This window comes from Thalassophryne amazonica, chromosome 19 (assembly GCF_902500255.1).
Source record: "Thalassophryne amazonica chromosome 19, fThaAma1.1, whole genome shotgun sequence".
Taxonomy (NCBI): Eukaryota; Metazoa; Chordata; class Actinopteri; order Batrachoidiformes; family Batrachoididae; genus Thalassophryne; species Thalassophryne amazonica.
Genome location: NC_047121.1, coordinates 11,333,225 through 11,358,374, shown reverse-complemented (window position 1 = coordinate 11,358,374; position 25,150 = coordinate 11,333,225). Strand labels below are relative to the sequence as shown.

General features: G+C 40.7%; 1 protein-coding gene and 1 long non-coding RNA gene across 2 annotated transcripts in view; one reads left to right on the top strand and one right to left on the bottom strand.

The window, feature by feature from the left end:
* eipr1 (EARP complex and GARP complex interacting protein 1) overlaps positions 1-25,150 on the bottom strand; it is a 188,309-nt gene that overhangs the window by 91,254 nt on the left and 71,905 nt on the right. The window contains exon 5 of the mRNA XM_034159772.1: positions 138-237. Within this exon, the coding sequence (XP_034015663.1) occupies positions 138-237 (100 nt within the window). The remainder of the gene's footprint in view (positions 1-137; positions 238-25,150) is intronic.
* LOC117500982 lies at positions 4,857-18,629 on the top strand. Its single transcript, XR_004557905.1, has 4 exons — positions 4,857-5,125; positions 5,927-5,932; positions 9,775-9,780; positions 18,617-18,629. It is a non-coding gene; the product is annotated as an uncharacterized LOC117500982 (long non-coding RNA).

The window sequence follows — 25,150 nt, the reverse complement described above, 5'->3', positions numbered from 1 at the left end:
TTGCTGGAGAGAGGACGTGTCTGTGTGATAACACCAAAACGATACGGTGGTTATCAAATAATGAGTTTGCGTTTGTGGAATGCGAGGGGTGTATGTGTGTGTGTGAGAGACACTGGTTTACAGCGTGTGTGTCTTACTGTGGCCTGTGTAGAACTCTCCTGCAGGTCCCAGAGCAGTGCATAATTATCAGCCAATGAAATCACACGTTTGCCGTCACCCATGGGCTCCCAGAGCACGCTGCGAATACAAAACACACACATACAACACAACAGAGTCAGAACACATGAGCTGGACAGAAATCCACATGTGCAGAGACTGGAAAATTCAACATATTTAGATTTTGCACCACAACAATCCTTTCAATAAAAGTGGAGCTAAAAAGAAATTCTACCCTCCGTGTGTCAACGAAGAAATTACACTTTATTTGGAACACGTGCAGCAGATGTCATTACATCATGTGAATCAACACGTTGGTGGGTAAGAATGTTTTGTTCCACTATATAAAGCACATATAGTGGTTCAGCATATGGCTGCTCCAATCAGCACAGGTGATGGAAGGATATTTTATTCTTAAATTAGACCACTTCAGTAAGTTGCCCTGGAACTTACTGAAATGGAATACTTACTAGAATAGCAATGGGGATTTTGTATAAAACTGGAATGGAGGCATATTTATTATATTTCATATTTCCCAATTAAAGCTTGGGACTCCAACGAGGGCGGTCGCATCTCCTCCACTCTCCCTTATCTCTCTGCTTTTAACCTTCAAGTCCCTACTTCACCAAACTGTGAATTCCTCAAAACTATATTGGATACTGGATCTATTGGACTACTATTGGATTAACCATGGAATTGATCAGCTGGTCTCTGAATGCTATTGATACCATTTTTTCTACAAGAAGGTCAGGACCAGGGGATCCTACCTGCCCAGATGGAACGTATCCTGCGGGCTATGTCCTCGACTCCTGGGGGTCTTGGTATGTTGCATGCTTGGCGCCTTTCTCCATTGAGGATGTCGAGGATTTATTAATTTTTGGTCTCATGGCAGCAGGGCTGGTACTTTTTGGCTTATGTGCTGCCCTGATTTACCGGAAAATTGGCAAGACGGCAGCAACAAGAATCACGGGTCCTCGCTTGTCTGTCATGATTAACGAGGTTGGCAAGGCAGTGCATTCTCAGACTGCATTGACTCTTGAACTCAGGCGCAAATTGGATGACACAATGGAGCTGATGCATGCCTTGCACTTGAAGCTGAAGGTTTCGGAGACTGGTGAATATTCTTCATTCATAACTGGGATTATTCTAAATTCATAAATGGGATTTGGTTGTTCAAGTGGAACTGTTAAAAGTGTTTTTCACTGCTCAGCTACAACACTCCAGGCTTATCTAGCCTCAAGGACAAATTGTCCACTGTTTACCTCCAGAGGAATTTATTCAGGCCTTGGTGAGATTATTCGGCTCCATTCTTATCTCAACCCACAAAGACAATAACTGACTTACACATGGACTGAAGCATGCTCCAGTTTTTCCTTTTACCTCTCTTCCTGCCCCCCCCCCCGCAGCAGGCCCCCATTCTTCCCAAACTGGCAGGCCACACGACTCCAGTTGCAGCGGCTACCACACACTCACATTGTCTCAATTTGGAAAACAGACTGTTTCGAGTTTAGTGCACATAAACAATGTCAAATGTATATGTGTTGTCTTAATTCTGATGTGTGCCATTATTACAGCAAACAAGTAATAATTGTGGATTAATTGCTGTTTGTCTGTGGAATGTGAGTGCGGAAATCTCGTTGTTGTAATGACAATGATAATAAAAGCTATCCATCCATATCCATATTTCTCATTTTTACACCTCAAACCTCAAGCAAGTCGGAAGGACTCAGCTCTGTGTGTGTGTGTGTGTGTGTGCGTGCGTGTGTCAGGAAATTTTAGTGTGGTCACAAGGGTACCAAGGGCAGACTGTCACTTACTCCTGTTTGGAGAGGAAAAAAAAATTACTTTCAGATGTACAGAATGTGGATTATTCTGCAAATTGGTATGAAGCATGCAGTGGTGATGGAAGGGGTCAAGGTTAAGTTAATGAAAGGTTCTCATGAAGGCAGCAGTACAAGCCTTCATTAACTCGACCACAACCTTTCCTTTGTTTAGGAGCTGATAAGAGAAGCGCACGTGCTGCTGTGTGCACAGAGGAGAGACAAACACTGTACAGTTCACGCCACAGGTCTCCAGAAAAATTAACATCTTCCTGTCTTATCATTTGTTCTTTCTCGAAAATATTTGTTCAAGTTGATGAGCTGACTCAGAGCTAAAGCCAGCGTAATGTGAGACCATTGCCTTTCTAACAAGCGCTTTGCTAACAAGCTAACAAGCACAGCTTTATTAATAATCAGCTCATTAACATTTTACAAATCCACATCCGCTTTGTCTGGTCTGGTTCACTACAGTTGGAATCGGGTGCATTTATTTGTTGACTATTTTGAATTATATAGCACCTAAATAGATTCTTCTCATTTGATTGGTGGTTTGTATGTGATGTGATATTGATCATTTGCCCAATTTGCAACTTTGTTCCATTTACCGTGTAATTTTAGTTCCATACGTTTTGCACCATCGCACGCCGCGACCACCTTGAAGTAAAAACATGATGTATTGTGTTAGCGTGCATCCAGCAAGCAAGCACTGACGGACCGCACACTCACATTAGCACTCGTGAAACCTTTGACACGGCGATGTCAAACAAACATGACGAAGTTTGTTTTGGTGACAGAGGATGATTTGAACGAGCTTATTGCCCGAGCTAATTCTTCTAACACACACACACAAAAAAAACAAATCTTGTACAATATAAGCCGTCTGGAGGCTTTGCAGTATTTGCTGTGATGTCTTGAGCTGAAGTAGAAGCGCTGTTGGATAAAGAGCTCTACAAATTTCTGTTGCGATTTTTCGCCGGACTGAGAAAAGCAGACGGCAGTCTGTACACGACGAAGTCAATGGCACCAGGTATGAACTAGATTGTCATTTTAAGGCCGTGAGAGAAGTTAATACTACCAAAGCCGATAGGTTTCATCGCTGTCACGAGGCAAACAAAGCAGTGATGTGTAAATTGAAGCAGGCAGGAAAGGTATATGTTAGGCACAAAAGTCCAATCAGTATTTTTGATTGGTACCAAAAAGCCACTGGGTTTGCAGAACAAGGTCCGCATGGACGCTATGATATATTTTGCCAACAGAGGACGCGAAAATCTTTGGGACATGAAAGCAGATGACTTTGTAATGCAAACAGATCAGCAGAATCTTCACTACGTTACGCAGAGTGACATGCTGACCAAGTCCAGAAGAGAAAATGAGGACGTAGTGGCTACATGTATGTCTCAACATTTCTGGCATACAAAGTCATGTTAAATCCTGCTCTGGACTGTTTATGGCAGTGTCCTAAACCACCCCAGTCTAACTTTTTTCTGTGCCCCCGCCACAGAAAGCATCTGATTTTCGTGAAACATTTTTTTTAAATTTTGCTATTTAGAATCTTCCCCTTCTCCTAACTCCAACCATAACCATAGCGTTGGTGTCTACCCTCCCCTAACCCACCCAGACCACCTGTCACCCCACATCTACTAATAGTGTGTGTAGCACAAGTACTAAGAGTAGGCCTACAATGCAGCCTGCCGAGCCTGTACAGGCTGTCACATTAGGGTATCAGGATGACAAACTGGATTCATGCTTGACATTGTCTCAAGGACAACTGATTCTGCAGGAATCCAAATTCAACATTCAGAATGAAAAATCATCTTCAGTGGAGCATTTCCATTCTCATGGACCCGTAACTTTCTACAGTGTCAACAAACAGACTGTATGAGTCAGAAACGTAAATATGTTCTTGAAATTCAGAGTTTACACAAAGGAGTTTATCGTTATAATGAACAATTTTGGATTGGATTGTTTTTGAACTATCTGACTGTTTTTGCAGGTTGACTGAGAACAATTTTGGATTGGATATTTAAAGATTGTGTTGGACTGTTTGGAACCTCTTGACCTCAAAAGGACCAGTGACGCACACCAAAATGTAAGTCCCTTTCTCTTGTTTAGAAATTAATAAAATATCAAATGACAAGGAACTATTTTAGATGTTATATAAAACAAATAATGAATTTTTTTTTTCATTTGTGCAATGGAAAGAATATTTCATGAGGTGAAAGACTTCATTCAGTGAGGCTGTGCCACTGTTGCAAATCAATTTATACTGTAACAGACAAACATGACTGAGAGGAATTATAAAATGACAAAAATGTCCCACACGCATGTAGACCTTTTGTGTTACATGTACAAGGTTTGTCATTGTCAGTACATGTAGTTGCGTGTCAATTAATTATTCTCAAGCTTCCTTAACACGGGCTTCTTTGTTTATTCACAAACAATTTCCACGATAAGCATTTAAAGTATTTCCAGAAGTCGTCTTCCAAAACAAGGGTGTCTTATGTGGACAACAGTTTCTGCAAGGCTTTGATGATGAATCCGTCTGAAAGGATGCAACAGGTCAGAATTAGACTTTTCATTTCCTGTGTGTGCGGGTGCTTCACATGATACAAACGCAGCACCATCAGTCATCCCTTCAGCATTCTGCTCACAACAAAAATAAATGTATAACAGCAATAACATGTCATTAATTATGATCGACTGAGGTTACAGAGGCAGGGCTATGACATCCTTTCACAAACATTCTGTTCATTCAATGTCCTTGTCCTGATGTGATTGAACCCGACCCGACCCGTCTGGCCCAGATCACGTATCCACACTCTAGTCTGCAAGGACGTGCAGTAATTTTGACAATTTCTCTGTCCTCCACCTCTGTCAAAATGCACTGCAGATTCTGGACTGATATTGTGTATGCGAGAGCAATCAGCTCTTCTTTACTGCCGGACACAGTCCTGGAGGTCACAGGCGGTCAATGGCGAATGTAAAAACACTTTAAGCCCTCAACTTCAGATTAAACTGATCTAAATCATCGGAATCCATATGCTTTGTGCTATTTTGAGCTGTTGTGTTGTAACCAAGATCCCACAATGCAACGGGTGAGTCAAGATGTGCAAATCACTCTATGGTAGCCGAGTTTCTTCATAGGCACTGTCCGCAATGTTGAAGACGTCTCATCCAAGACAATCCCTCCACACCCAGAGCCTTCAGCATTTCTGGATGGATCTCATTAACCCCCGGGGCCTTGCCAAAGAATTTGTACATGACAAAAAAATGGATGAGTTGTTTGTGGGGTTTTTTTTGTGATGAAATCACACATTTTATTGAAATCGGTGCTCTGATGAACATAATATTGGCTGTGCTCATGCACTGGCCCGCCCCCTCTTAAGGCAAAATTTCATGCAGAAGACCCTGGGCACCCCAATGTGTGAATATGGTACAGTGCATCAGGAAGGTATTCACTTTTTCCACATTTTGTTATGTTACAGCCTCACAAGCTTGATGCACCTATCTTTGGGCAGTTTTGTCCATTCCTCTTTGCAGCGCCTCTCAAGCTCCATCAGGTTGGATGGGGAGTGTCGGTGAACAGACATTTTCAGATCTCTCCAGAGATGTTCAATCAGATTCAGGTCTGGGCTCTGGCTAGGCCACTCAAAGACATTCACAGAGTTGTCCTGAAGCCACTCCTTTGATATCTTGGCTGTGTGCTTAGGGTCATTGTCTTGCTGAAAGATGATCCGTCACCCCAGTCTGAGGTCAAGAGCGTTCTGGTGCAGGTTTTCATCCAGGATGTGTCTGTAGATTTCTGCATTCACTTACCCTCAATCCTGACTAGTCTCCCAGTTCCTGATGCTGAAAAACATCCCTACAGCATGATGCTGCCACCACCATGCTTCAATATGATACGTGGCATTCACGCCAAAGAGTTCAATCTTTGTGTCATCAGACAAGAGAATTTTGTTTCTGATGGTCTGAGAGTCCTTCAGGTGCCTTTTACAAACTCCAGGTGGGCTGCCATGTGCCTTTTACTAAGGAGTGGCTTCCGTCTGGCCACTCGACCATACAGGCCTGAATGCTGGAGCTCTGACAGAGTGACCATTGGGTCCTTGGTCACCTCCCTGACTAAGGCCCTTCTCCCCCGATCGCTCAGTTTAGACGGGCGGCCAGCTCTAGGAAGAGTCCTGGTGGATCTGAACTTCTTCCATTTACAGATGATGGAGGCCACTGTGCTCATTGGGACCTTCAAAGCAGCAGAAATGTTTCTGTTCCCTTCCCCAGATTTGTGCCTCGAGACAATCCTGTCTCAGAGGTCTACAGACAATTCCTTTGACTTCATGCTTTGTTTGTGCTCTGACTGTCAACTGTGGGACCTTATATGTAGACATGTGTGTGTCTTTCCAAATCATGTCCAATCAACTGAATTTAACCCAGGTGGACTCCAATTAAGCTGTAGAAACATCTCAAGGATGATCAGTGGAAACAGGATACAACTGAGCTCAATTTTGAGCTTCACAGCAAAGGCTGTGAATACTTATGTACACGTGATTTCTTAGATTTGTTTTATTTGTATTTTTAATAAATTTGCAACAATCTAAAAAAAAAACTATTTTTTCCATATTGTCATTATGGGGGTATGTAGAATTTTGAGGAAAAAAAAAGAATTTCATCCATTTTGGAATAAGGCTGTAACATAAAATGTGGAAAAGTTGAAGTGCTATGAATACATTACAGACGCACTGTAAATTTAACCCACCGAAAAAAGAAAATAAATAAACTGTTGACGGTTTGCAATCCAAGTATGTGTTAGTACTCAATTAAAAATCTTACAAAACACTTTATTTTTTAACTTCAAAACAACAACAATTATGTAACAACTAAGACCAATTAAATGGGCTTTTAGGGTCACAAGTACATCCGGTACATAGACAACTGCAGAGTATTTATCTTGCGGTAAAAATAACAATAAAATATAGATAATAATAAGAATAATGACATTTTCTAAATAATGAATGTTACTTAGGGAGATTCGGATGACTAGTATCACTTGCACTGCAAAGAACCTCAGCGATGACATTTTGGTCATGTTGTGTGTTTCTCTGGCCATGAACCTCCACACAGGTACCACAGTGACTTGAGAAGACCTCGGGGAAGCCCCTGTTTCACCTGGCTGCAGCAGATTAATGGCACCTTCTGAGAGATGGGGAAGGACTGGCTGTCTGCCTGGCTACGAAGCGTGCTACGGCCTTTCTGTAGTGTGGTTGATGCGGTGATGCGCAGCACCACCACATGGTCCCAGACCTCACCTGACTGACCAGGAATTATAGGTGTAGTCGTGATCAAAGTACTGTAATGTTCTGAAGCAGTCAACTGTGCTATGAAGGTCTGCGATGTCTGATTGGTCTTGTTAATGAGTCTGGACTATATCGAGGTATGGCTCCAAATACATATCGGAAAATTTGGCACCCCAATTCGGTCAATCCAGTGTCCAAACACAGTGGCGGGACACAGCTTTGCATCAGCAGTGTTAAATAAGTGTTAGTTTCTACTGCATACCAAGTCTTGATTCCTCCCTGCATACTGCTTTCTGCAGAGTATTGATTCCTCACTGCGTACTTCTTGGAGTTTGGATCTTTCACTGTGTTCTACTTAAAGTTATGTATTCTGCGTCTATGCCTCAGAGACCTTACCAAACCTGACAGGCTGGAGCTAAAACTGCTTTTTCATAATTCCCTTGGTGTTGATTGGAACACTTGCATGGTTTTGCTCTTTGTTCCACCACGTTTGACCCTGGCTTAGCAACTAAATGAAGGCAGGAAACAACTGTATGGAATAAGATGGAGGAGAGAAAACAGTGCTGCTAACCCTGATTCTACTTGGAAAGCAATATGTCAGAGCAGAGAGACACCTAGCAATAAGCTCAACCTAACCTTGGCCTGGAAATGCGTTTCTGTCCTTAAAAGGTTTTGATTTAGTGTCTCTTTTCTACTCAAGGAAAAAAAATATGTCTAATAGGGGTCAAAGAATGCAAAGTGCCACAGAGGAACAGATACGATCTGGTTGAAGGTTTGCGTTTTTAAGTCCATTACAGCTCCAAAGCCGGGTTACAAACACGATTTAAAAATAAATAAATATATATAGTTTTTTTTTTTAATGGCAGCCATGGTTGCCAGAATAATTGTATTCAAAATATAGTAAAAAATATGTAAATTCCTTTTCAGAAAGTACGCTCAATTTTATAGCATAAAACTGTTGTTTTATTTCAGCTGCTCCCTCCCTTTTTTTGGGGGGGGGGGGGGGGGGGGAGGGTTCAGAGTTGCCACAGCATAGCCAGTACACACCTGCATTGGGATTTGGCAGATGCCCTTCCAGTTGCAAGTCCAATTTTACCTGGAGAAATTTGGAGTCTAAGGAGGGTTTTCTTACATTTTTTTATTTAAATTTTTAATCTCTTAATGCACCTTGGTCATTTTAGAGTGAAACTTATTGTATTTACTGATTGCTGATCCTGCTAATTTGTGGGTACTGACGGGTGAGTGCAATTGCTTGACTGTTGCTATGGAAGTCTTGCACTTATTTTGTTTATTACCCAGTTATTTAGATGGTTCAATAAGGAGGGTAACTGTGAACTAAACTTCCCCCCAGAGATTAATAAAGTTGTCTGATTCTGATGCACACAGCACCTGCTCTCCCATCTAAGTGCTAATCAGGACCTATTCTGTGGCCTTGAACCATGGATAGTCTGTTTGAAAAGCAAGCACACATTGTTTGAATCTGAAAATATATAGAACTGTAGAATCCATTTTATCCAATAGATATATAGCCTATCCAATTCTAAACAGACATGATTATTTATTATTATATATTTCAGGACTCCTCATATTAACATACTTTGTACAAATACAGTAAAACTATGTTAATATGGTCATATACAATTCATGATACTGACAATATCCTGAATTGTATATGACCATATTCAACTCTGACAATATCATACTGTCAGAGTAGTTCCTATTATGTGACAGCACAGTGGTGCAAAGAGTGAGCATGATCGTCTCGCAAGCAAAATATCCCAGGTTCAGAGTATAAGGTGAATGTATCAGGTCAACATGTGGATCATACGCCAAACCGCTGTGGTGGCCTCGAGCAAATGGGACTCGGTGCACGAAAACTATCAACTGCGTTATAATTCTACAAAAAAATTATTTTAATATCAGCACGATAATGGATATGTTGGATAAAAATGTACATTTTGGTAAATTATAAAAGCTTTATACCATTAAATTTAAAGGTTGTTCTGTAAAGGGATTTACATATTTTTACAGTATTTTATTTATTTATTTATTTATTTATTTATTTATTTATTATTTTTTTTACAGATTTATTGTGGCAACCACAGCTGCTGGGTACAACAGTTTTTTTGGGGGGTTTTTTTAAACTGTGAAATAAAAACATTTATTGTGTTCATCATTTGGAGGAAAAAAAACATTTTCTTCCACTTATTTGTCATTTTGAGTGCAACAGCAACAATACCAGTGTCTGATTTTGAACGAGTGTGTGCGTTACAGCAGGTGCGAGTGTTTGCGCGAGATAAAAGGAATAACAAAAGAGGGAAGGCAAGACCAAGTTAAAGTTTGCCTTTGGATTTAATCCAAGCTTCAAATATGCACAGTCCTATTAGGTAAGGTAGGAGCGGGGAGGTCGAGCAGGAGGGAGGAGGGAAAGCGATGAGCGGTGTTTATAAGGGCTGTAAATTCATGGCTGGTGAGGAGGAGCCTTTACTGCCCTCCTGAGGAGCAGCAAGTCCTGGGTTTGAGACGTACGGACACACGCACCTCTCTGCATCACACCGCGGAGACCTTAGAGATCGAGGCTGCAGCAGATCTCTCATACTCAACCACACACACATTCATTCCCCCAACTCATAGATCCGCACAGCATGGGACCAATTAAAATATTCTCAGCACTTTGAGAATTACATGCTGTATGCTTCCCTCCAATAACAAGAAATTCATGCAGCAGCGCAATGGAGGGAAAGAGAGAGAGGTGCATAGCTTCACTTTCTATTATTGCCTTGCTTTTTCTTATTAAATATATAAGTTATGTGCATGTAACCTTGAGCCATGCAACATGCTGGCACACTGGCTGCCGGAGCACTATGTAAATACTGAGGGAGAGCCAAGGGGCTTTTACAACCCCATATATCCAAGTCTGATGGAGAAATGCACCCCACTCTCCTCTTTAGTTGTGTGTTGTTCTGCAGGCCGTGCCCCTCTTTGCTGCGTTTTGCATCCATTTGAGTTTAAGGTTAGCCTCTCACATGTTAAGATAACAAGTGTGTGTGTGTGTGTGTTTTGGGAATAAAATTTTAGTGTTCACAGGGTTATCAATGGTAGAATGTGCATGTTTCTGCTGTCTTAAGAGAAATATTTAAATTTTTACATGAGTAAATTTTGCAAAGTGACATGAAGTATACAGTGGTGATAGATGAGGTTAAGGTTAAGTTAACAAACGGGTCTCATTAACGTGACAAGACTTCATTAACTCGACCGTAACCTCTTGTTTGCCCTACTGAAGGCTGCAGCAGGCATCCAGAAAAGTGTTTCACATCTTGCATCCCACGCAGGTAAGCAGGTATTATGGACCACATCTTCCACCCTGCACAAAGGAGCACACAGAGCACACAGCGCAATGCAAGAAGAGCAAGCAGCTGGTCTGCCAATATGTATGCTACCTCATTCTTCCTGAATGTATCCTTGGACAAGACACTGAATCTTCATTATCTCAGTCCACCCAGCTGTAAACAGGTACTGGTCTTGACTGGGGAAGTAGCCTGTGTCAGACTGGTGTACCAGTCAAGGGGAGCTGTAGACTCTTGTTCACTTCACGTTAAGGAACCTGGCGATGAGAACCGGCCATATGGACCTTACGGCTAATATAGGACTTACTTTATTTAATACAAGCTTTATTTTTAGATTCTGTCTGATGCTGTTGTAGTTTTCACAGTCAGCACTCATGTCATCTAAATATCAAGCATAATTACACTCGTTTGTGCCTTCAACAATCATTCTGGCCTCAAAAGGTCACTTTCCACCCTGATAGATCTATATAGCAGCACTGGGCTTGTCATCAATACCAAAAAGAAGCAGGTTCTTCGTCAGCTGGCCGGCCCTGGTGAGGACACCCCCGATTGGTCCTTAAAGACTGGAGCTGAAGACACAGACCTTGTCAGCAGCTTTGTCTACCTTAGCAGTGTTCTGGCCCAGTCCTGTGGTATCGACAATGAGATAGAGCACAGGATCCAGCAAGTATCTAGCGCCTTTAGCCGTCTCTCACACCATGTCTCAGTCACACCTTCATTCAATCCATTGAGGTGTCAGCCTACAAAAAAAAAGTCTGCATCTCCACCCTGCTTTATGGACCATCTATCAGGCCCATATCAGGAGCCTTGAGGCCTATCTGTATATCTGCTACTTGCAATGGAGCCTACTCCCGATTGATACAAATCAAATAAAAATATCAAAGCCAAAATAATAGGCTGAATAAGCAATAGCAGCCTGACTTTCACAGACTGTTTTCTTTATAGACGAGCAAAGGCTGGTTAAAATTGGCACCATTACCAAAAATAGGAGGTTCACTGGTCTCCAGGTGAATCATCTGATTCAGAATTTCAATTTCAGAGCTGAATATGCAGTAGATTTTAAAGTTACTGATAGATTTTTGGCAGAGTTACTCACTGATTCAGTGACCACCTGTAATAATCCTTCATTGCAGAGAAAAATAAAAACATGCAGGCCCAACAAGTTGCTTGTGAAGCCGTGTGGCTAATCACAAGATCCCATTGGCCACTAAAGCCACTGTTGCTTGTGTGTTAAACACAAAGTAATACCCATGACCACATTCATGTGGCCAACAAAGAAAGAAAGAAAAAAAAAATAAATCAAAGCAACAAACAAAAATATCTCCCAGCATCTTCCAGTCACATCCTACATCAGAAAAATAACCCTTGCTGCCTTGTGCTTTACCCTTCTGTCCTGAGGCGCCAACTGCCCTAAATGGCTACATGTGCACCGATTTAGTCAACTAGTACAGTTAGTAGTTGAAAGTGTCAAGTGTAAGAAGTACATGATGAAAAGGAAACACACACACACACACACACACACACACACACACACACACACACACACACACACACACACACACACACACACACACACAGATGTTTAACCCCATTTCTTGATCTTTTTTGCTGACATTTTCATGCCGCACACATTTGATAGCGGAGCAGGGGCTTAAATGTTTGCCTGCCCAAACAATGAGGGGATTTGGAGAAAGTAGAAAGTGCTATTGTTAGTGGGAGTGGACGGACATCAGTAAATGTGCATAAGAAGGATACAGGCTACACACTGGCAGACCTGCTACAGTGGACACTTTTACAGATCTTCACATTTTACTTGTTGGTTTGTGACACTGCACTGAAATCCAATTATAATTACCAGGCATGGAAACTTGAATAATAACAACAATAATGAGAATTAATGTTTGCCCCCCTGCCAACTAAAACATTGTTCAATCAATGCCACTCTGTGTTCTAGTTTTACTACTACAATGTTGCACCAAGTGGGAATGATGAGCCAGACTTATCTTTTGTAATAACCTGCACACCAAAAGACATGAAACCATGAAATAAGAAAATTAGGAAATAAGAAAATTATGCAAATGCAATATTGAACTATGCTATGAACTGTATAGCAAACATGTAAAAAAAAAAAAAAAAAAAATCCAATTTGTGGGCAGTACCTTTTGGCCAGTGGGTAAAAAAAGAAGGTTATTGTCAACCCTGGCCTGCACCAGAGAAAGAGCTCCTTGTATTGCTCTTTGGGTAGATTTGGGAAGTGTTTGTGTAGCAGCAGCAAATTTGGAACCTCAAATGTGTACTAGATATGCAACATGTTCAGTCGCTGGCAGGTTTGTAAGATGGATAACCTGCAACAACTGGTGGTGATTTAGAGAGAACTGCAGTAATGCAACAGTGAGAAATCTGAATGAACAAGAAAAATTTCACCTGTATGTGGAAGTGCAGAATGGGGAAATTAACACTCAGCACCACTTCAGACGTGCTTCATTAGTGTGTTGCATGGTTTAAACTCTAGCCGCCAAACACAAGCAGGTAATTGAATGCAAGTGACCGATGGTTTTCTTGACGTGTTCTCATATATTATGTAAAAGCTAGCAAGAAATAAACACTTCTAAAATGAAAATGCTGTTTTTGTAACCTGATAACACCTCTGAAGTCATTTACAAGGCATTTTGCAGATGTTAGTTTTCGGCAACTCAAAGCTAACTTCCTATGGAGTTAAATTTGTCTCATTAATAAGTGCAAATGCACAGAGGGTGATCTACAGATATTCCTTGATTTGCACAACATGAACAAATGATGACTTGACGTGAACATCTACAAAACTGTACGTAAGACAATAATTACTTAAACAAGTGCAAATTATAAAGAACATGATGTTCATACGGCCGAGGGTATTGTAGCATTGAGTTGTTGAAAAAAAAAAGCACGCTATTTTATATTTCCTCCCAAATTTGTGTTTTACAACATTTTTCCAGAATTTTTAGGTGATGTAGATTCTTTTGACATTAATATGGATCAAACTGGCCAGCACACTAAGCAGCAGTGGATAAAAATCACTGAGTCCTACTTTGCCACAAAATCGGTGCTTCTAACACAAAGGCAATGCAGAAGAGATTCTGGCAGGAACAAAGTACCTGATAGAAAGACACCTGAATGTTTGGTTGTCAAATTTCGGGAGAGTGGAAGTGCAGCAAATGCCAATAAAGGACACAGGGGTCGACTTCATCCAGAACCCCCAACAACATTCAGACTTTGCAGGAACGGCTTGACGAATCCCTGAGAAAGTCAACACGCCATCTCTCACATGAAGCTGGCATTTCGAGATCATCAGTTTTGAGGAACCTCCATGATGAACCTAAACTGTTTCCTTACAAAATACAAATTTTGCAGAGACAGACTGATTGCAATAAAGCAGAACAACTATCATTTTGTCGGGAAATCAGTCAGAGGATTGAAATTGACCCTGGGCTGTTGGATTTAATTTTCTTCAGCAATGAGGCTCACTGCCACCTGAGTGAGTACATGAATAAACAGAACATGCGATTCTGGGTTCCGGCTCAGCCTCATGAACATACCAATCGGCCACTTACCCAGGAGAAAGTGACTGTGTGGTGTGCCATAGGCAGTGGTGGGCACAGATAACCAAAAAATTAACTTCGATAACAGATAATCAGATAACTGAAAAGTTATCTTTGATAAAGAGAAACCGATAAACCACCCAAAAATGTATCGGAAGTTACAGATAACCGATAAATTCCAGTATTGTCTCTGGTACATTTGCAACTACTAATAAACTGAATTTGAGTTTTAACACCACGATCGCTTTTGGAAGCATCAAAAGCGACAAAAGACCCAAACAATGAGCCAGCACTTCTATGTTTGAACATGCTGCCCCCTGCTGGAAGCTACAGAACTACAGCACAGAAGCACCCTGAGAGCAGCCACAAAGCCAGCTCTCTACCAATCACAATGCTCCAGTCACGCGGAGGTCTTGAAAAATAAAGTCATGCTGACTTATGGTTTTGTGTGAATACTGATAGAATAACTCCATTAATGTCAATTCTGTCATTTGTACAAAGTTAAAATAACATATATCTTTTAACGTTGAATAATGCACTAATTCTGAGGTTTTGTAACAAACACAGATCGCAAAGGATTCTGGGTAAAAGTGCCTCTGCTAAACACTGATTGCTTCAGTCATTCATTATGTAAACCAACACGTTAATGTGACGTGTGTTGGTGTTTACAGATAAATGTGCTTTTGTAAAATATTCCATTTTTTATTTGTAAAAACAGGCATTTTTACGGAGCCCTGGAAGTGTCATTGCAAAATGTTTTGCATGTGGAGAGAATGTGCGCATGTTTTATTAGTGTCGTGTGCATGTTTTATGATGTGTGCACATTTTGTGATGTTGTAAAACATGCACTCAATATTGTCTTGACACATAAATGTTGGCTTTACACTGTGCGAGTTTTGGCCCTTTTACAGATGATTTTTCATTCGTGCGGGAATTTTTTGGACCGAGTTTCAGGTTAATCGTGTGTCCTGCAACGTGTAGTGTACATGGAGTAACAAGCTGCGTTTAACATCTCACGACCACCTCCTGATCGCCAATCATATGGTCGAATGAAAATCAAACCTGTTTGATATTACAACCCCTGACAAAAATTATGGAATCACCGGCCTCGGAGGATGTTCATTCAGTTGTTAAATTTTGTGGAAAAAAAGCAGATCACAGACATGACACAAAACTAAAGTCATTTCAAATGGCAACTTTCTGGCTTTAAGAAACACTATAAGAAATCAAGAAAAAAAGATTGTGACAGTCAGTAACGGTTACTTTTTTAGACCAAGCAGAGGAAAAAAAATATGGAATCACTCAATTCTGAGGAATAAATTATGGAATCACCCTGTAAATTTCCATCCCCCAAACTAAAACCTGCATCAAATCAGATCTGCTCATTGACACTGACCCTATGCCATGACATTGATCCTATGTGTCTTTTTGCAAGGAACGTTTTCACAGTTTTTGCTCTATGGCAAGATGCATTATCATCTTGAAAAATGATTTCATCATCCCCAAACATCCTTTCAATTGTCCAAAATATCAACGTAAACTTGTGCATTTATTGATGATGTAATGACAGCCATCTCCCCAGTGCCTTTACCTGACATGCAGCCCCATATCATCAATGACTGTGGAAATTTAGATGTTCTCTTCAGGCAATCATCTTCATCCTTACATCCTCATTGAAGACAACTTTGGATGCTGTAGCTCCTCTAAAAAAGAGAGCTTTAAATCAGAAGTGCCTGACTCCGTGGTATAACTCACAAACTCGTAGCTTAAAGCAGATAACCCGTAAGTTGGAGAGGAAATGGCGTCTCACTAATTTAGAAGATCTTCACTTAGCCTGGAAAAAGAGTCTGTTGCTCTATAAAAAAGCCCTCCGTAAAGCTAGGACATCTTTCTACTCATCACTAATTGAAGAAAATAAGAACAACCCCAGGTTTCTTTTCAGCACTGTAGCCAGGCTGACAAAGAATCAGAGCTCTATTGAGCTGAGTATTCCATTAACTTTAACTAGTAATGACTTCATGACTTTCTTTGCTAACAAAATTTTAACTATTAGAGAAAAAATTACTCATAACCATCCCAAAGACGTATCGTTATCTTTGGCTGCTTTCAGTGATGCCGGTATTTGGTTAGACTCTTTCTCTCCGATTGTTCTGTCTGAGTTATTTTCATTAGTTACTTCATCCAAACCATCAACATGTTTATTAGACCCCATTCCTACCAGGCTGCTCAAGGAAGCCCTACCATTATTTAATGCTTCGATCTTAAATATGATCAATCTATCTTTGTTAGTTGGCTATGTACCACAGGCTTTTAAGGTGGCAGTAATTAAACCATTACTTAAAAAGCCATCACTTGACCCAGCTATCTTAGCTAATTATAGGCCAATCTCCAACCTTCCTTTTCTCTCAAAAATTCTTGAAAGGGTAGTTGTAAAACAGCTAACTGATCATCTGCAGAGGAATGGTCTATTTGAAGAGTTTCAGTCAGGTTTTAGAATTCATCATAGTACAGAAACAGCATTAGTGAAGGTTACAAATGATCTTCTTATGGCCTCGGACAGTGGACTCATCTCTGTGCTTGTTCTGTTAGACCTCAGTGCTGCTTTTGATACTGTTGACCATAAAATTTTATTACAGAGATTAGAGCATGCCATAGATATTAAAGGCACTGCGCTGCAGTGGTTTGAATCATATTTGTCTAATAGATTACAATTTGTTCATGTAAATGGGGAATCTTCTTCACAGACTAAAGTTAATTATGGAGTTCCACAAGGTTCTGTGCTAGGACCAATTTTATTCACTTTATACATGCTTCCCTTAGGCAGTATTATTAGACGGTATTACTTAAATTTTCATTGTTACGCAGATGATACCCAGCTTTATCTATCCATGAAGCCAGAGGACACACACCAATTAGCTAAACTGCAGGATTGTCTTACAGACATAAAGACATGGATGACCTCTAATTTCCTGCTTTTAAACTCAGATAAAACTGAAGTTATTGTACTTGGCCCCACAAATCTTAGAAACATGGTGTCTAACCAGATCCTTACTCTGGATGGCATTACCCTGACCTCTAGTAATACTGTGAGAAATCTTGGAGTCATTTTTGATCAGGATATGTCATTCAAAGCGCATATTAAACAAATATGTAGGACTGCTTTTTTGCATTTACGCAATATCTCTAAAATCAGAAAGGTCTTGTCTCAGAGTGATGCTGAAAAACTAATTCATGCATTTATTTCCTCTAGGCTGGACTATTGTAATTCATTATTATCAGGTTGTCCTAAAAGTTCCCTAAAAAGCCTTCAGTTAATTCAAAATGCTGCAGCTAGAGTACTGACGGGGACTAGAAGGAGAGAGCATATCTCACCCATATTGGCCTCCTGTTAATTCTAGAATAGAATTTAAAATTCTTCTTCTTACTTATAAGGTTTTGAATAAACAGGTCCCATCTTATCTTAGGGACCTCGTAGTACCATATCACCCCAATAGAGCGCTTCGAAAACATTGAAAACATTATCTTCGATAATTATCTGTTATCGGATTATCGGAAGTGTGCCCACCACTGGCCATAGGACGAAATGGCATCATCAGGCCATACTCCTTTGTTGACGAGAATGAGAGTCATGTTACAGTAGACACTGACTGATACATAGCACTCATGTGGACCAAGTTCATTCCTGTACTAAGAAGGAAAAGGAGGGTGAATACGAGGGCTGTCAATAAAGTAACGGTCCTTTTTATTTTTTTCAAAAACTATATGGATTTCATTCATATGTTTTTACGTCAGACATGCTTGAACCCTCGTGCGCATGCGTGAGTTTTTCCACGCCTGTCGGTGACGTCATTTGCCTGTGAGCACTCCTTGTGGGAGGAGTCGTCCAGCCCCTCGTCGGAATTCCTTTGTCTGAGAAGTTTCTGAGAGACTGGCGCGTTGTTTGATCAAAATTTTTTCTAAACCTGTGAGACACATCGAAGTGGACACGGTTCGAAAAATTAAGCTGGTTTTCAGTGAAAATTTAACGGCTGATGAGAGATTTTGAGGTGATTCTGTCGCTTTAAGGACTTCCCACGGTGCGAGACGTCGTGCAGCGCTCTCAAGCGGCGTCATCAGCCTGTTTCAAGCTGAAAACCTCCACATTTCAGGCTCTATTGATCCAGGACGTCGTGAGAGAACAGAGAGGTTTCAGAAGAAGTCGGTTTCAGCATTTTATCCGGATATTCCACTGTTAAAGGAGATTTTTTTAATGAAAGACGTGCGGACGGGTCCACGCGTCGGCTCCTCCGCCACAGGAAAAACACCTCTGTTGAAAGCCTTAAGGACAAGTTGGAACATGTCCTGCTGTTAAACAATTTCTCATATACTCACTCCACTGAAAGCCATCAAAAGCCGCCTGGATTTTACAAATGGTTATCAACACGGAGGTGTTTTTCCTGTGCTGCCGCACCGCGTCGGCTGCGTCCCGAGCGTGTGGCGCTCCACTCGTATTAACAACTATTATGCAAGACAACCAAAATGTTTCAATTTCTGTCAGATATGAAGGACATAACCTCCCATCAATCTGCTAATGTTTGGTGAAAAGAAAAAAAAGAAAAAAAAAAAAAAAAAAAAAAAATCAAAATATCCTATTTGAATAAAAAAAAAATGAGATCATGCTTTTTTTGGACCACCCTGTAATTTTTAATTTATTGTAATTCTGATGTGTAACTGTTGATGTAAATGCACTTTCAAATGTACTATAACCTGCACCAGAAAGTGCACCAGCAATTCTAAACATAAATAAGGAGTATTGAGCAGCCTACGGCTGCCAATGTAGCCGTTTCTCTTTTATTTACTGAAGCTGTAACGTCTGATAAAAGAAGCAGCCTGTTTTCTGAAGTACATATGGGGCTGTACCATGTTCTCACGCTTCAAAACTCATTGGAGTGTTCAGAGTTCATTGTGTAGGTGGACAAGAACCCGAGACACACTGGAAACATAAGCCAAGACTTTTGAAGGCAAAAGAGCGGAATGTTTCATCATGGGGAAGCCAGTCACCTGACCTGAACCCTTTTCAACATGTTTTCATTTGTTAAATGCAAAACTGTGCACAAGAACAAGCAAGAACTGAATACAGGGAAAACCCAGCTCCTGCTAATGTCTAGAAGTTCAAAACCCAAAACGTCAAGGAAGCAAAAGTTTTGCAACAAAACTGTAAGTACAATCCATAGAAGTGTCGTTTATTTGAGCCACAGTAAACATCTTTCACTATGTCCTCTGACACAAAGATGCACACAAACCAACCTCTTTCCAGGAGCACAAACCTACACACAGCCCAGGTCTCTCAAATCATTTCTCTTGCTCCCTCGCTATCTTTATCTCTCTCTCTCTTGCAGAGACCTGCTACGGTATGCATCACACTGACTGCTGCCTCTAAAAATGATAGCAATCATGAGCCTGCCAATGAACAGTTGACTAAAAAGGAGAATGACCATTGATTTTCATTCTCATACATGGTGAATTATGGTGAGGTATTGTGCAGAGGAGTCTGGAATCTAAGACAATGGATCAGGCCGTGACTGCAATCTGAGATGTGGGCCAGTCAATAGTCTCCCTCCCTCTTTCTCTCACACACACACACACACACACACACACACACACACACACACACACACACACACACACACACACACACACCAATGGTGCGGAGGTACAGCAGGCAGAGGAGGAAAGAGAATACTCTTCCAGCAACCCGTGTTTTGGGACATTGTTTCAGGTTCTGTATCAAAGGAAACAACGCGCTGTGCTAAGTGGGGCCTCACTGTCACCAACTGTTTTAAAAGAAATATTTTGAAAATGTTCCACTTGATTTGCCACCTCTGGTGCTCAAGAATTCACCGACGTTGGGATTTCACACCTTTTAATTTGTTTATGCCATTTCAAACACAACAAGTAATTCAGGCTTCTCTATGTTTAAATTTCTAAAAGATTTTCTGTTGTGTGGGCTGCCAGAAGAGGAGGTACTGCTGGCCCACCGCCAGAGGGCGCCCTGCCTGAAGTGCGGGCTTCAGGCACAAGAGGGCACTGCCGCCACGGACACAGCTGGGGGTGACAGCTGTCACTCATTATCTCATGACAGCTGTCACCCATCTACACTTCATCATACTACTCCATAAAACCCAGACGTCATCTCCACCTCGTTGCAGAGATATCTTCGACCTGTGAAGGTAAACTGCTCAGCCGTTTGTTTTGTCTTTCACAGACAGTTTTTGCTTTTGTGTTGTTTGGAGTCGGTTCTGTGAGTGCTTGCAGCTGGAGGCTGGGTTTGTGGTACGTGGAGGGCTGACGTCTTCGCTCCCCACGCCCAACTTTGATAAGTACTCACTAACACTGCACGTGCCAGGGTTCTGGATTTGAGGTGGAATCCCCACCATTGTTGTTACTGGGTGTACACACACCCACATTTTATTGTTTCTGCTCCTCGCCAGCAGTACCAGATCCGACATTCGGAGACGGTGGCCACCTGGGGACTCGGGACTTGGCGGCTCCAGTATTCTCCAGGTTCGGTGGCGGAGGAAATCGTGTGGTTCCGGTTCTTCTCAGGACAGATGTCTTCTATCCTCAAGCCTGCCCACACGTCACCTTTGTGATTGACTGTTTGTAAAATTTTATATTCCTCTGTATTGTGGTTGTGGTCATTCACGACAGTAAAGTGTTCATATTCGACTCTTTCATTGTCCGTTCATTTACTCCCCCTGTTGTGGGTCCGTGTCACTACACTTTCCCAACATTTTCCTCCTTAAACTCAAACTGAAAGCAAATCTCTACAACTTGATATACATTCAATAAAAATATCAAAGCCAAGATGATGAGGTTGCACAAGTCAGGGCACCCATTGGTAAATAATCAATTTTATTGCCAGTTTTTCAGACAAGTCAGGGGGTGAATACATGAATATTTCCAATTCACTGAATATGTCTTGGACTTTATATCAGTATGGTACTGTATGTAAGATGCAAAAATGATTTACCAACATTCAAAACCAATACACACACACACACACATATATATATATGTACAGTAGTGTTCAGAATAATAGTAGTGCTATGTGACTAAAAAGATTAATCCAGGTTTTGAGTATATTTCTTATTGTTACATGGGAAACAAGGTACCAGTAGATTCAGTAGATTCTCACAAATCCAACAAGACCAAGCATTCATGATATGCACACTCTTAAGGCTATGAAATTGGGCTATTAGTAAAAAAAAAAGTAAAAAAGGGGGTGTTCACAATAATAGTAGTGTGGCATTCAGTCAGTGAGTTCGTCAACTTTGTGGAACAAACAGGTGTGAATCAGGTGTCCCCTATTTAAGAATGAAGCCAGCACCTGTTGAACATGCTTTTCTCTTTGAAAACCTGAGGAAAATGGGACGTTCAAGACACTGTTCAGAAGAACAGCGTAGTTTGATTAAAAAGTTGATTGGAGAGGGGAAAACTTGTACGCAGGTGCAAAAAATTATAGGCTGTTCATCTACAATGATCTCCAATGCTTTAAAATGGACAAAAAAAACAGAGACGCATGGAATAAAACAGAAAACAACCATCAAAATGGATAGAAGAATAACCAGAATGGCAAAGGCTCACCCACTGATCAGCTCCAGGATGATCAAAGACAGTCTGGAGTTACCTGTAAGTGCTGTGACAGTTAGAAGACACCTGTGTGAAGCTAATTTATTTGCAAGAATCCCCCGCAAAGTCCCTCTGTTAAATAAAAGAAATGTGCAGAAGAGGTTACAATTTGCCAAAGAACACATCAACTGGCCTAAAGAGAAATGGAGGAATATTTTGTGGACTGATGAGAGTAAAATTGTTCTTTTAGGGTCCAAGGGCCGCAGACAGTTTGTGAGACAACCCCCAAACTCTGAATTCAAGCCACAGTTCACAGTGAAGACAGTGAAGCATGGTGGTGCAAGCAGCATGATATGGGCATGTTTCTCCTACTATGGTGTTGGGCCTATATATCGCATACCAGGTATCATGGATCAGTTTGTATATGTCAAAATACTTGAAGAGGTCATGTTGCCTTATGCTGAAGAGGACATGCTCTTGAAATGGGTGTTTCAACAAGACAATGACCCCAAGCACACTAGTAAACCAGCAAAATCTTGTTTCCAAACCAACAAAATTAATGCCTCACAGATGTGAAGAAATCATGAAAAACTGTGGTTATACAACTAAATACTAGTTTAGTGATTCACAGGATTGCTAAAAAAAAGCAGTTTGAACATAAAAGTTTTGAGTTTGTAGCGTCAACAGCAGATGCTACTATTATTGTGAACACCCCCTTTTCTACTTTTTTTTTTTTTTACTAATAGCCCAATTTCATAGCCTTAAGAGTGTGCATATCATGAATGCTTGGTCTTGTTGGATTTGTGAGAATCTACTAAATCTACTGGTACCTTGTTTCCCATGTAACAATAAGAAATATACTCAAAACCTGGATTAATGTTTTTAGTCACATAGCACTACTATTATTCTGAACACTACTGTATATGTATGTGTGTGTGTGTATCTGGTCTGTGTGCACGGCTTGACACAAGAGGCAGCAGTGTGTAGTGTGAAGATTTTAGAGGGCGGGATATGGAGTTGGGTAAGGAAGGGCAACCGGCATTAAACATGTGCCAAATCAACAGGCAGATCCACCTCTTATCTGCTGTGGTGACCCCGAGTGAAAACAAGCAAACGGCCAAAGGGACTTACTTATATTATTACAGCAGATGGAAATCCAGCCAGCATAATTTGAAAGCTCTGCATTTTGCAAAAATGACAAAAAAAAAAGAAGCAAACCCTGTATAATTCATAGTCCGTGGTGCAGAGCTTGTGGTTGTCTAGCAGCAGACTGCCCACGGCCTGGTACAGGTGAAATATTGCCCTTTTTCAGGTTCACACATTACTGCTGCCCCTCTAGTCTGTACATGCATGTACATTATTTAAAACCATTTTAGAATCAAAACAAGGGAACTGAGGAGAACCAGAACTACTCAGTAGATTCCAAATAGATAAAAATCAAATCCTAACCAATACATAAATAAGCTTTATTTGTAGGGTTATAGTCCACAGAGGGTGAAAAAACAGGACCCCTCAAAATGAAAAAGCAAAGGTAAGCCCCAACTACTACAACAATCAGACGGTGAATTCTGGAGAATCATGGATCCACACACACACACACACACACCTTGTTTGTTTTCATTGTGCAAGTGGAGCTCACACATCATGTAGTGGCAGGGGAGGAAAAACATAGCACCTTTCAGCACAGGGACGCTGATGCCAACAGTGAAACCTACACACGTTGTACTTTTTATTTTTGTCATTTATTATTTTATTATTAGAGTTTATTTTGTTTTGTGCTTTGAGTCCTGGAAAAGTCATAATTAATAACAAATGTGTGATTTTTTTTTTCCTCAATGTAAGTTGCACCTCCCAAACTAATAAAAAAAACCCTTGACTTATACTCCAGAAAATATGGTGGTAATAATAATAATAATAATAATAATAATAATAATAATAAAACTATAAAATTCCACCTTAGGGTTTTGGTTTTTTCCCCCTGGTTTTGGGGTCAGACATCAAATATGTAGGGCACTGAAGACCACATAAAATGCTGCGGAGATCATAATCAATCAATCAGTGATGAACTTGGTTTATCCTGCAGTGCCAGTTCTAGTTCAAGTAATCAGATTACAAGTAATCCAAATGTATGTACATACATACATGTAATCCACATGTATTCTTTCAAAGTAATCCTGCCCAACCTTGGTGGTGGCACAGTGGCTTAGTAGTTCACACTGTTGTGCTAACAACAAGAACGTCAAGGGTTCACTTCCTGCCTGGTCCTTTCTGTGTGGAATTTGCATGTTCTCCCCGTGCTTGCGTGGGTTCCCACCAGGTGCTCCGGCTTCCTCCCACATCCAAAGACATGCGGATGTTAGATGAAACAGTGACTCCAAATGGACTGTAGGTGTGAGTGTGTGTATGAATGTGTTTGTCTGTCTGTGTGTGACCAGCATCTTGTCCAGGGGTCACACTGCCTCTCACCCCATGCCTGCTGAAATAGGCGCCATCAATTTGTGTGTGTGTGTGTAGGGGGGTGGTGTGTCAATGAAGAGTTTGAATCAAACATGGTAGAATAACTTCAGAGAAAAAGACAAAGTGATTGCTTTTGATAGAAATGATTTAAAAGTCAAGATCACAGTCCAGGTTTTGACCGATTTCTTATATATAGGGGACATTCAGAATGGCTGTTTTGAAGAACCAGTGAATGATACACCTACGGTTACTGTTAAACACGAACATCAAGTCTTATCATGTTTCTACTGGACAAAGGTGAAACTCAAAAATATAATTGCTAAAAGTCAAACAGTTTTGAGCCAACATGGTGAAAGTGTCGTCTTCACACCTGAACGTTTTAGTCTGGTTTTGACAGGATCTGATCCATTTGACTGTTCTTATTAGAATGATCACAGATGAGGAAAATACTTTATTCACCTTTAAATTCAATTCCTGAGTTTTATTGGCAAAAGCCACGCTTCTTCATTTGGAGACTTTAGAGCTAAACTAGCGTGTCGCTCGTGGGGATCCATGAGCTCTAGTTTGGGTCACATTTATAAAATAGGTAGCTGACATTTTTCAAAGGTGGCAATAAATTATGCAAAGTTTCTTTAATGAGTTTAACTGAAAGTGCAGGAAATTAAACTGAGAAAGTTTTGTAAATAATTGTATTTATTATTTGGCACAATTAGTTGATGTCATGTTTTACAACTCGCAAGGCTGAGATGTTTCCTTTGTTCAGAGCTTGTCAGGTTACCAGGGACTGATTAATGGTGATATCAACATCCATTGTTCACTGTTGGTACCTAATATCAACAATTTCTCCAAATATATTCATCCTATCAACTTTCTGTTTTGGCAGTGTTCATCCT